The 14285-nt window shown below is 36.1% G+C and overlaps 1 protein-coding gene across 13 annotated transcripts in view; it reads left to right on the top strand.

The window, feature by feature from the left end:
- The window catches only part of LOC131430657 (protein NDRG3), a 175668-nt gene that overhangs the window by 109829 nt on the left and 51554 nt on the right, over positions 1–14285 (top strand). For 9 of the 13 annotated variants that reach the window (XM_058595782.1, XM_058595783.1, XM_058595794.1 and 6 more), the window contains one exon: positions 5319–5414. The exons of 2 other annotated variants lie outside the window; for them this stretch is intronic. In XM_058595782.1, the coding sequence (XP_058451765.1) occupies positions 5319–5414 (96 nt within the window). The remainder of the gene's footprint in view (positions 1–5318; positions 5415–14285) is intronic. 2 more of the 13 variants (XM_058595793.1, XM_058595785.1) reach the window with 1 other exon arrangement.

The raw sequence follows: 14285 nt of genomic DNA, 5'->3' as shown, positions 1-14285 counted from the left end.
TAATATTAGACTACAACAACACAGTATTATTCTCAACATTTGCCACATAGCCATTGTGGACTAGCTGGCGCACCTTCTTGCGAACGTTCCTCATTAAATTCCGTACAGACTTCTTGGCGACAAGTTTTGGCACTTTTTTCCAATCTTTTTCAAACTGTTGAATGGTTTCGGCTGCCGAGACATGTTTCCTAAGATGTGCCTTCGTTAATGCCCAAAATTCCTCAATTGGTCGAAGTTGTGGGCAATTTGGTGGATTCGTGTCTTTTGGGACGAAAGAGACATTTTTTGTAGTATACCATTCTATTTGAGTTGATTTGTGGCAAGAATCAAGATCTGGCCAGAAGACAACAGGATTCTTGTGGCTTCGAATCATGAGTAGAAGTCGTTTTTATAAACATTCCTTGATGTATATTTCGCTGTTCATTGAAGCAGTGGTGATGAAGGGTTTCGAAATCTTACCGCAGCTACAAATTGCTTGCCAGACCATAGCTTTCTTACCAAATTTTTTGAATTCAATCGATATCTCGGACTGGTTTAACACTTGCCCTTCTCGCACCGTATAATATTGTGGTCCCGGCAAGGATTTGTAATCGAGTTTCACGTAGGTTTCGTCGTCCATGATTATGCAGTTCAAATTTCCAGCAAGAATCGTATTGTACAGCTTTCGAACCCTCGGCCTGATCGATGCTTCTTGTTTCGGACTACGTTTTGGTTGTTTCTGCTTCTTATAGGTTCGAAGATTCTAACGTTCTTTAGCACGAAGAACATTTGACTTCGAAGTACCACTTTTTTGGCCACATCCCGAACTAAAACCTCCTTCTTTTGCTCGACCGCCTTTAGTATACGTTTATCGAACTGAGGGTTAGCAGGACCGTTTTTAGACCCATTTTCGGTTTATCCTCAAAGGTGTTATCCTCACCGAACTTCCTGATTGCATTTCGCACGGCTTTTTCACTTACTCCTTCCATTTTTGCTATCTTTCTCAGTGACAGACCGCGTTCTGTGCATCATTTGTACACAATTTTTCGACGTTGTTCTGCTGAAAGTCCACGAATTTTGAAACAAACTAAGCAGCCATAAAAATTGACAGATTCTGAACCATTGCGAAATGGCAGCGGTTTTTGGTTGCGTCCATGCTTTCTGGTACAGTCTTTAATCATTCAAGTGTTTGGTCAAAATTCAACCAAATTTGTTCTATGTGAACATAACCAATTCTACTATTAATTTACGTGTGCTTCGTGTTAGTTGAACTGTTATGTCGTGTTTATTGAACTGCTTAGTCGCACTATCAGCTGCACATGAACTGCCAATGCGCTGATGAGTCGATGACGAATCGTAAATATAAGTGAAATTGGTTAGGTGCACTTAGCATAAATTTATTTGAATTTAACCTAAGCTACAACAAAGATTATATAGTTTACATATAATTGCAAAGAATTTTGATAAAGCGAATTTAATCCCGTATGAGAAACTTTTTTTGTAAAATAAATAGAGTAAGTCGATTTTTTTCCAGTATGAATCTAGCATTTGATGTTCGACTCTCGAGGTTTAACAACACTGAAGTTTTTACATGCGTTTTTTGTACCATTTTTATCCGACTTTCAATACCAATTTCGAAATAATGCGGTTATCGGATGCAAACATTTTTTTATATACTCACCGAGGTGTTATTTTCGATAGAATGTTTTTTTTTTCAAGATAACACCATATCTCGACCATTCCCGCATTTCTGAGGAATCTAGCATAAAAATTTTGTTTTTTTTTCGATTTCGCTTGTTTTTTTGCAAATGTTCAAATACAATCTTTGAAGTTATACGGTCATGCGAATTTACTTAATTTTTGTCAAATCGATCTGCATATGAAAACTTTTTCGAAATCCGGATATATGCTAACAATATTCAACATACACATAATTCGCTTTGAAGCATTAACTAATTAAATTTTAATCAGAGAATGTTTTTAGCTTTGATCAGTGTTTAACGAGGAAACAGACCGGAACAATCTGAAAAAATTTACGAAAAATCCTATTCTTAATCTAACTAGTGGTGTAAGAATGCCTTACTCTTGTCATTCATACAGTCTCATAATATTTATTTTTTGATTATTATTAAGATTATTTCTAACACGATTTTTTACTCATTTTTGATACAAATTCATTCAGAATGATTCGGGGAGTTAACAAAAGTATACTGCAGCTTTTACGTCACATATTCGGCAACATTCCTCAAACGAAATATATTGAAAATGATACATTTTAACTTGATCGTTTGTCAAATTTGATAAAATTGCACGAATAGTAAATAGCACTATTTGTCGGTTGCGTCACCTATACGATTATCTCTACAAAACCGGCCTACTTAGACTTAGTCATATGATCATCGAACTTGCTCAACAATCTAATAGTAGTTTTGAAATGAGCCTAAGCTTGTTGTAGTCGGTTAAGTCATCTCCGAGAAAAGTGAGGGTATATATAAAAAAAAGTTCGCTTAGTCCGTTACGTCACTTCTACGATAATATCTCCGGAAGCAGAAGTGTCAACCATTTGATCCTCGAACTTGATTCACAATGCATACACATACTGACATTTTCCGATCTCGCCGAGCTGAGTCGAGTGATATAGCCCCGAAATCGGTTTCTGCAGAAACTCTATTATCTTTCTATAAATAAAGGCAAAACCACAGTGACGGGATTCAAAATTCATTTCTACGAATGCGTTTCAACAAACTTTTCCAAACTGTTTTTTCTTTTTACGTGGTTTTTATGCGTTTTTTACGCGGATTTTCGAAGCTACGCGGTTGCTTCATGCGATTTTTGTTGTCTTAGAAATGCACGAAGCATCGAGATAAGGTGTTATCTCGATTTTTTTAATTCAACTCTCTGACACTTAGAAAATTTTAGATTTTTTTTTTCAAAATAATATTTTTTTGAAATTACACCAGACGAGACGACATTTCATGCATTTCAAAAACATTTGGCATCAACCAAAATTCTCGTTTTCGGAAATTTTCTAGATCCCAAAGTCGATATTTAAAAAAATAATCAATCTTTAATGAATTTTTGTAGACATTTGGCAACAAAAATTTTTCTTCTATAGTTTTGCGGTAATTTCCAAAACTACGCGGTTTATTTTTACGCGGATTTCCGAAGTTACGCCATTTTTTTGCCGTGAAAACGACTTACTTTATTATGAGGCGCCTTTTCAAAATTTATATTCTGAGAGAGTGATAAGTTTTTGATCGTGAATATCACTTGTTGTATCTATCGCATAAACATAACTTTTGCTACATACCATCGGAAATATGTTCACCAATTCATGATAACATTTTCAGTTGTATGGCATAATCACAAATAATTCAAAATTAAAGTTTTCTGAAATGTTTGGTGTCAACGAATATCAAAGAAGAAAACTCATGACGCCTCCCTTGTATCTGGGTAGGTATAAAAGGTTAACACTGGATGTATTTCGTTCATGCTAACCTGGTCCACATCTCAGCTCCGGTATCAAGAATTTATTTCAGTATTGAATCAAATAGGGGTCGTTAGCAGAGCCAGTTCCTCTTCACAGAAATCCTCGATTGCGTCATCCTGTAGTTGGTTGTTTGCATTAGAGAAAAATACAACGAAAAGTGGACAACGATGGGGAACATTACACGAAATAAGCCCTTCTAATTGCTCCAAATGTTCTTTGAAGAACTATGAAGAGTGCTTTTTTGCAAATCGGAGATAAAAACCATCAGTTTAGTGTAAGTCTAGAATAATTTTATTAGCTTTTGCGATTTTCGCAGCGCAAAATTTGCACTGAACGTTTGCGAATAAAGCCAGCATTTTACTGTTTCGAGAAAAATACAGTGTTTAATATTTGTTAGTTTCTTTCACTGAAATATGCAAATTCAAAAAATAATAATCGGTTTCAAAATTGTGCCTGTTGCTCTCATTTGTTTCGCGTTATTTAATTGTGTGATAGAAAATATTTGTCGCCAATAAGTCAGTCTGTATCAATGCACCGTTTCAATTTTGGAAGCGAAGCAGTAAAAGTTGCGAAATTCACTCAATCAATAAATATATAATTAAATATTATAAAACCGAGCTCAATGTGGTCCTATCGTTTTACCGTAGTGACACATGTAGCCACCTGATTGTCGTAGGTAACAAGCGATTAACACGGCATCCTTGTTCACTGACCGAAAGTCACATAAAAAGGTATAACGACTTTTCAACGCATGTGTTTCAATGTACGTCATTTCAACCGAGGGAAAAGTTTCCTTTCCGATGGAAAAAAGATCTCTCCGTACTGAGACGAATAAATTAATTGCTAAAGGGTTTTGTTTTATCGTCTGTCTCGGATGAGACGTCAAAGCGAACTGATTCTATTGTCCTAAAAACAATCTAAAACAATAAATTCGAGACATCAGAAAGGATTGCACTTTGGTTCTATATTCTACATTAGTGTTAAATAACAACTTTGCGTCTACTTAGTGGTTTAAGTTGAACTGCTATGTGGCATTGGCAGGTCAATTTGAACTGCTGAACCAATGATGAGTTGAAGGCTAAACGTAAAGAAAATTGTATAAATCAACTCAAAAGGTGTTCACGATATATTAGTCGAGTCCTGTCGTGCGTTGAATGTACGTCGTCTTTATGAAAATGTATTTTTAACGATTTACCTCATATTACACTAGGCGACATCAGGCTTACTGGCAAACTTAGTTTCTCATTGAAGTTTGTATTTATTTATTATATACCAAAATATTATTATCGTTGAACTTTTGGCAAACTGCTAATGTTGAACAACACTCGTTCTTTGGCATTATGAACCATTCAGTTATCTATCGTCTTAATATAGTGTAGAGGTTGTTCCATGTGGCATCTCTGTTTCATTTCCATCAGCATGCACATGCTGACCTGTTGTTTGGTTGCCCGCAAAAACACACACACACACATACATATACTTACTCAAGCAAAAAGCAATGAAGCTCCGCCATTCGCTTGCAAAATTTGCTTAAGGCACAAAAACATGCAAACTTTGCGCCACTATAATCATCTGAACGAAACTGAAACACGCACTAATCTCCTGGAAGCTTTCTGTTTTTCTGTTCCGTTTTTTTTTTGGTTTCTCATATCATGTTATCTAATCCTTCCGCGTCGCAGCTTCGCCCTTCCGATTCTTCATCCTAACTAATAGCCATCTAATTTACCTTATCCTTATTTTCACCCCGATCTCCTGCAGCTCTATCAGGTGATTTTTTTTACTTTCTACTATGATTGCGTTTTTGTTTTACTTGTTTGATTTTATTTTGTCTGGCCTTTGCATGTAATAGTACTAATTTCAGGGACCGAGACAAGACCGGCAAAGCGGCCAACGCCAGAATGCCATCTGCTCCAGCCCACACTGCCGAGGAGGCCCGCCTGCTGGGGTGAGTATCAAATGTAGTACAATATGAAGGAGAAGAAATATTTGAAAGATTAGAAGAAATTGAAGAGTACGTATTCCGAGCGTGAGTTTGGATTGACATTCGGACCGTTGCCCGCAGTTTTGAGTTATGCTGCTCGCGTGTTTGTTTTTTGTTTGCTTTCCGAAACATCAGCTCAAACTACGATAGTCGTTCGAAACAGCTCTCATTTTCCGAACAGTTACCACCATCAGTCACATTTTAATTGCGTTTTAGGTAATATTTGATTAGATTCTTGTTTTCTGTTCCTAGCAATCAATTTGAATCCGAAATAATTATACATGAAGGTAAACACTTTGAAAAGATATATTATATTGTTTTGATTTATTAGCCTGCAGTATCATCATTGCAAAGGACAGCAATTAGTGACTGCGCGGGTACCACATTTTCGCAATAAAGTAGTAATTGGGCGAGTGATCTAACTTACAAACACACATCCAATTACACCTGCTTATAAACTTGACAGCGTTGAACCGCAGAGCCATTCAGCCTAAGCTAATTGCTGATAATACCCGATATTGGCCATTTGCCATATTTAGTTACAAACACCGTGCAGTAGTAGGAAAATTCCAAGGGAAACAAATGGAACTGTGCGGTTACCGGTATTTGGAACGGTAACCAGGATTCCCGGAAGGGTGATTGGTTAAGGCGTCTTTCCGCGAAATTTCTAGAATGTTATCATTATCGAATTTGCAATTTTTGTTAGAAAAAATATCTGAACCTGCGCCCCTTTCATATATAAAATCTTTTTAATTGTATTTATACAAGAAATATCGTTGTTTTCAAGCGATTAAAAATAGCGTTTTTTCATTGAACAACACTGGTAGCTCGATTGCTTTAGTTTTGCATATTCTAGTGGAAGTGCAATTTTGCAATGATATTCCATTGCATTTAACATTCTTTAATTCCCACGCAATCGATTGCTACTAGTGTCGATTGGACGCCATTTCATACTAGTAAAGGCATTTTGACAATATATCAACAATAACGGGTTACATATCATATTCGAAACAAGACACTAATATAGAGTAAACGATCATTCAACTGGTCGATGTGATCTGCGTCTTACATAAGGTGACTTCACTATTAGATTGGATTTTTTAATATCAATATAAAAAACCTGTTTCAATCCACCTAGTGGTGTAATGATGCTTTTCTCATATCAATCATACTATCATATATAATACTGTGGTATTCTTCAAAATAATATTCTTCGATTCTCAAAAGAATAACCGAAATCGGTTTGTTTGACCGTCTACTGATAAAAACTATCCATTGGAGAAGATTTGAGGTCGATTTAGAAAATTTAGTACGGTTTTTCGCCCTTTTTCAGTGATGGTATAAAATTTTTAACGCACTTTACCCTATATTTCAATTCAGGAATTACGTATGAGACCACAGGACCTTTTATTTGAACCTAAGTTTGTGAAAATCGGTCGCGCCATCTACGAGAAAAGTTAGAACAAATATTTTCATTTTTTTGCACATTTTACCCCATAGCTCCGGAACCGGAAGTCGGATCCAAATAATATTCAGGAATTTTTATGGGATCACAAGACCATTCCCTTAGAACGGAATCCCCAAGAGAACTTGTTAACATTATTGAGTATATACGAGTCAATTGTTGCGGTATTTGCCGATAACTGAGTGCAAATGAAAAAAAATATCAAATGCGGCTTCGCCACTAAAGTAAAGAAATCTAGCTTTGAATAGACCGGGCAAACGAGGGAGTTACAGCTTTATATGCAAGATGCCGCCGCTTCCGACGGCGGTTCGGTGGACAACTCAGCTGGCGTCGCATCGGCGACTTATTGCCATCTTGGCTTCGGTTATGTGGTTGCGACACATCAATTATTCAGGAGACATAAAAACAAATAAAGAATTTTGATGAATAACCAGAATTTGAAGTTTTCAAATTTATTATGTGTTGTAAACGAAATTACTTTTTCGGCGAAATGATCTTTTCGGCGAAATGGTCCATTCGGCGAAATGGCATTCGGTGAAACGGCTTTCGGCGAAATGACCCGCTCCTCTCAGGCTCTGTTAGTCAATTATGCTGAACAAAACTAACGCGAAGTTTTCGAAATTTATTCTTCATGAAACGCCCATTTCCGCAATTGATTTGAAGGATAAAAATGCGTTGTTTTTTTTGTTAAAAACCCCTGGTTGAATTTGTCACACCTTTGACAGTTCAATGTGTTTAACAAACATGAAATTTCCAAAATCGAAAAATTTGTTTGATGCCAAAAGTCTTAGAATTGCATGAAACGTCGATATTTAGTGTCATCTTGGAAATTTTTTTTTTCGAACAATCGACTTTCTGGGACTCAAATCTCAAAGTCCCAGAAAGTCGATTTTAAAAAAAAATTTTTTTTTGAGATGACACTAAATCTCGACATGCAATTCATGCAATTCTAAGACGTTTGACAGTCAAAGCTTAACAGCACCTCTTACCCATATCCGATTTAGCTTAAATTTTGCATGGGGACTTTTTTCGAGGTGCTTAAACTTTTGAACATCAGCGCTTTACGAAATTAGAGGTGATTCCAAAATATTGGCACCCTTATATACATTAGAGCGGTAAAAAATAAAGTCTTTTGTCGGTTACATCGCTTATACCATTATATCTCCGGAACCAAAAGTCACAGCCATTTGGTCTTCGAACTCGATCAATGGCCTAACAATAGATTTCAAACGGACCTAAGCTTGTTAAAATCGGTTTACCCATCTCCGAGAAAATTGAGCGGTGAAAATACAACGCGTTTTGTCGGTTACGTCACTTATACAATCATATCTCCGGAACCAAAAGTCACAGCCATTTGATCTTTGAACTTGATCAATGGCCCGACAGTAGTTTTCAAACGATCATAAGTTTGTTAAAATCGGTTCAGCCATCTCTGAGAAAATTGAGCGCGTATAAATATCTTCGAAAAGTGCACACACAGACATTTTCCGATCTCGTCGAACTGAGTCGAATGGTATATAATACTATGGGTCTCCGAGCCTCCGTTCGGAAATCGGTTTTTCCAGCAATTCTAATACCTTTCTATAGAGAAAGGCAAAACATGCAGATGGATCACTCGGTATAAGATTTGGTCAGTTTCAAAACTTCAACCAATCATTTATCCCTGTTCAGAGATTTTCAATCATACGTCAGCTTGAAATTTTATGGTGCTATATTCCGTCAAGATCCTCGACCTTCTGTTTTTTTTTTGTTGTTTCTATTAAAGAGGTTCTAACTTTAAGAAATCGAATCCACATGGGTTGCGTGTAAAGCATCGACTTATCCATCACGCTATACTCGCCCCCTTCTGTTTTAAACAGACTTCACATTCGATTCTTATTATGCAGTACAATGCATGATTAGTACTACGATCCAACGGATACTACTAACGTGGTCACAAATATAAGTTATTCGGTTATAGCACTATTTACAAGTATGCACGCACGAATCATTTCGCGTGGATAATTTATATCAGTCTGATTGCATTCATCAGAGACTATTAGTATTCAGTATACTACTGCCGAAAAAAAATTTACTTTTCGAAATACCAGCACGGGTAGAAGTGATTTTTAAACCAATAACAAATTTTATTATTAGAATCAAACATCTCTATATATTGACATTTTTTAGTTTGAAATAAGAGTTAAAATATCAAAAATCATAACAAAATCAGCATGAGAAAATAGCAACAGAATATAAAATTCTGTCATTGTATAGTACTTTATTTGAAGATAGAACTACTAGATCAATTGAACTTAATGAAATTCGAATAACTCATCAATGACTAAATAAGATATAATAACTTATTTTGATACTGATCAGACATTGTACGATTCCTTTGATAAAATATCAAGGGAATATTCAGTATCGCTTTGGCAGCACAGACACATAAAGACAAGACAGGGTGATAAAATGTGTTATTAAACACTCAATTCTAGGTTGGAAAAAATCCGTAGAATATTACAGTTACTGCCAGTTCCTAATAGAATTTTCTAAACCAGTTGGAAAACGATACCGACCCTACACGGAAATTCGGCTAAAAACTATTTTTTTCATTTAATTGATTTGATCCGGTTCAGGATCCTTAAGGTTGTTTCCATCGAAGATGCAGACTCGAAATGTTAAACCAAAATTATCAAATTTTTATTTTCGATATGGCTCTTCTGAAGGAAATGGATTGTACTTAATAACTTAATAATAATTGCGTATTGAAAAGCAATGAAAACTGTACTTGGCAAGTTTGTACAAGTTTCCGGATCGTAACATAACCAAAAGTTATCGATCCGAAAAGTTAGTGCAATGAAAATGTTCAATACATGCAACCTTCAAGCTTCTTTCATATTACTTTCGTGGAAGATCCATAAAATTGTACTCTATTTTTATACGTCGATTTCAATATGAAAATTCCGAACGCCGGCAGTTTACACCCTTTTAGCCCATCGCAAATTCAGGCCTTCTTAACTATTCATGGAATTTAAATGATGGAAGCAGATTTCCGTTTTCCACCAATCAGTTCCGTTGCTGAGAGACCGAAGCGCATGCCAGCCCGTTTATTCGCTCAAATGAGTCTACCAAGTTGCTGGCATTATAATTTCTCCGCACGCGATTACGGTCATTATGACATGACGAAATGATTCACGAACGATGAACTGCCGTTGTCGTTCCTGACCGTAAAATCCCTTTGGAATGATGCATCGGACCGTGCCTACGCCGGCAGTTAAGCCTGAGTGCCAATAAGACGGGGATCTGTTGGTTGGTTGGTTGGTTGGTTCGGCTGCACTTTCCTGTGCCTTCCATTGTCGTCAACTGATAAGAAGTCCTGGCAAGGCTCCATTTGATAATGAAAAAAGCAGCTTCATAATGCACAATATTCCTCCGCTCATTCCCTTTTGTTTCGGTGCTCCATTGTGAAAATGTGTGCCTGGTGGCAGGACAGCGCGAGTGCAGTCACCCGAATGGGAAGTTTTTTGTTCAAACGGCCTTGCCGTTTTCCCATCATGACCTGGCTTAAGCTTCAACCAGAATGAGCTCGTTTGCCACGAGGTACTCCAGCCATGCAGACATCGTCACGCTACGATAATTGTTCCGAACAAGGGGCACTTGCAGTTTGATGAGGAAATGGGGTCGACTATGGAACGACAGACAGACACTGCTGCTTCTGTTTGTCTGTGGAAAGTAGTCATTCGATGGCAAATGTGCTCTTACTAGGTTTTCTATTAGCATCGCCGACTGACAAAGTAAACGACTGAAGCGTAAAAACTTTACTTGTTATAAGGAATCACATTAGAAAATTTGGATTAGTTCATCACTGCGAATATACGATATGTGAGGAACGCAGTATGAATTCAGGAAACTTCTTGCGTGGGAAGAACTTACTGTGCTGGAACGGTGTACAGTTGGTTCCCGAAGCCATCGACGTCTAGGTTCCACTTTTTGTTACCCAAATTAAGACTTCGCATCCGAGTATGAAGATACTTAACTTTTACATAGTTAATGCCTCCATTTTATTCATTTTTATAATCGCTCGAAAATGTTGATCCAACCAGAGCTAATAGAAGTACTATATTTCATTGACTCAAAATATACGAAAATGACGAGAAATTACTGTCACTATCAGCTTCGTTTGCAAACTATGAGAACGAAATCCATGTCCAGTCAATGACATAAACCCTTTCTGTCATTTGCGGTTTTCAGTGATAATCCCATAGTATGCAGTGTCGGTATTCAACCGAAGCTTTGAGAATCGAAAATGACAAAAAAAGGTTTCACAATGACTTTTACCTGTTGGTGCTCGAATTTGTAGTAGTTTTGGTTTCCAAACCAGTACTGGGATGTTTTCGATATGTCATATTTTAGTCACTCTTTATAGCCAAGCGTCACAGACTCTAAATACATCGATGAAAGAATGAGAATTGAAATTCTGCTGATGCTCCCTGCAGATGTTAGTTTGGTTTCGTATTGTCATAGAGGACAGAGTGACGTTGGCAATTATACTCTCTCATTTTTCAATGAGAAACGAAAATGCTTCGTCTCTCTTCGTTTGCTCTGGTGTCGGTCATTTACGAATGAGACAGTTAAATATTGAAAATGAGGTTGGTGGAATGGTTTCTTTCATTGAGAATGCGTGACAATTTTAAGCTCTGGATCAAACATATGATAACTTACTTTAGTGACTAGAGCCTTTAACTCTGTTCCACCTAAACAGGATCGCATTCGCAAGTTGCAATGGACGAATTTCGCGCCAACTCGAATAAATGTTGACAGCATCCTCTCAGATTTAAATGAAACTTTCTGACCATGTAGGCTTTGTTATTAGAAGCAGCTTTGCACACTCTATTCTCTTAAATTAATCTTGATAAAAATCAAACTTATTTCTATTTTTATTACATTTGTTTTTTAAATGGTTTAAATCGCAGAGTGACAATTCTAAATGCCATTTTGGTTTTTTGATTAAATTTTTCCCAATGTAGATATAATAATTAAATTCCCCATCGCTTATACATTGCAAGATGGGAAATTTAAAGAAAAAAAAACGAGTTTTTCTATTACTATTAAACAGTCCAACAAAATTAATCGCATTTGCAGGAAAAGTACAAACAATTTTGTTCCGTTTTGGTTTTGATGAAATGACAAACTTTTCATAAAATACCTCGAACCAATTTTTGGATTTTCTGAAAAAATTCAACGACCATTTTGTATCTTAGTCTCTCGTTTGTTCATTGCTCCTCGATCGGGCAATTAGGTAATTTGAAGTCATTTGCGTTTGAATCCAAAACCTTGCTATCCATTGAAGCATCGCTCGATGGTAGTGGCAGCTAGCCAAATCTACTAAAAATGAACAGTGACTTTCTGTGCTTTGATGAATACGTTTTGCCTCTCATGTATAGATAACAGGCTATGCAAACACTGCTTAAGCAGAGGCCCTGAGAGCCGAGTGCCGTATACCATTCGATTCAGTTCGTCGAGTTCGTAAAATGTGTGTGCACATGTGTTTAATAGGGTACCAATTAAAAGGGGTCGTATGTAATTTCATAAAGCGGTAGTGCTAAAAATTTAAGCGTCTCGAAAAAAGCCCCTTTGCAAAGTTTTTGCTAAATCGGCTATGGGTAAAAGGGTGCCGCCGGTGGTCAAAGTTCAAAAATTTCCGATCTTGAAGAATGACATGAAATTTCCGAAATCTATTTGTTTTTATTCCAAATGTCTTAAAATTTCATGAAACGTCGAGATCAAGTATTATGTCGAAAAATTTGTTTTTGAAAAATACATTCGTTATGGTCATTAATTATTATGACGAATAAATTGGAAAAGTTCTGATTCCATCTTTAAAGATTTTTTGCTGTCGTCATCTTCTATAGCGGTTCGACGTGTAAAAACTCATCACTCTGTAAGTCCATAATCGGAAGTCGGAATCGGATAAAATTCACCAATTTTATATGGGACCATAAGTCTTTTAATTAAAATTTTTGTCCTTAAAATTTTTTTTCGGGCTGCTTTGAGAAATCGATTTGAACTTCCTTATTCCTGATAGTTTCGGAACCGGAATTCGGTAGTCGGTGTAGCCGAAGACAATTACATTAACATAAGGGATTGTAAATCATTTCATTTGATTCGACATTTTTGAATATCACTGTAGCCATCTTTGAGAAACCGTTGTGCGTTACAAATAAAAATTTTGGGTACCTTCCGGGATCGAAACCCGAATACCAGTGATATTGAAATAAGTTTATTTTGTCATCGATTATACAAATTTGCAAATCCGATTAATTTATGTGAAATTGTTATTTTTACACTAATCTTCCTGTAGCTCCTGAACCGGGACTCGGATCTGATTGAAAAACTGGAAGTTTTCATTGGATTTTAAGACCTTTCATTTGAAACTGAGATGGAGAAAATCGGTTCAGCCATCATCGAGAAAAATATGTGACATTTTTTTAATTTTGTTACACATATCATTGTGGAACCAGAAGTTGGATCCAAATGAAATTCAGATTTTTCATAGGAGTCTAAGTTTGTAGAAATCGGCTAAGCCTTCTCTGGAAAATTGAGTGAAATGATTTGTAACACACAATAACAATGTAAGAAGTTATGCTCTTCCAACAATTATTGCTGTAATCAGTTTAAATCAATATAAATATGAAATTGTTTTGAATTCGAAAATACTGCCATCTTTCTAATACATATGTCATATTTGGTCAATTATGTTGCCAAAAACGAATCGTGCCAAAATCGAACGAGGCAAAATGTAATGAAAAAGGATACTGTACACAGTCTATTTGGTGCTTAGAAACAATTACAGTAATACATGTCGTGTTTCACTTTTCTCCCAAACGTCCAAAAACTTCCTACTACTGGAATAGGGGAACAAGTCGCTTACATATACAGGGATTCCATGAGAAATTGATGTCCAATCTCTCAAAATTTGGAAGAATCGTTCTCCATCGAAACATATTAGACCCGTATTTTTTATATTTTCTTCAAAAAATACATTTTTTTTAAATCATTACTTTTGAACCACTCTTCCGATTCTGTTAATTTTTGGACATGTTGTCAATAAATGCCTATAGTCTTTAGGAAAAATATGCGAATATTGAAAGTAGAAGTTTTGTGCTTGAAAAAGTCAATTGTATAACCTTTTAACGGTTTTCATGGTTTTTGACTAATGTCTATTTATATTTTTTCTCAAAGCTTAAACATTTTTACATAACATCCAAAAATTGGCGATGGATGTTTTTTTTTTGTTTTTTAGTTATAATTTTATGAAAATTTCCGTATTTTGATTAATTCATAACTATTGAACCACTCGACGACTCCGCTAATTTGTGGATATTTTA

This window comes from Malaya genurostris, chromosome 2 (assembly GCF_030247185.1).
Source record: "Malaya genurostris strain Urasoe2022 chromosome 2, Malgen_1.1, whole genome shotgun sequence".
NCBI lineage: Eukaryota > Metazoa > Arthropoda > Insecta > Diptera > Culicidae > Malaya > Malaya genurostris.
The sequence above is the reverse complement of the archived record's forward strand: the minus strand, read 5'-3'. Positions and strand labels throughout refer to the sequence as shown.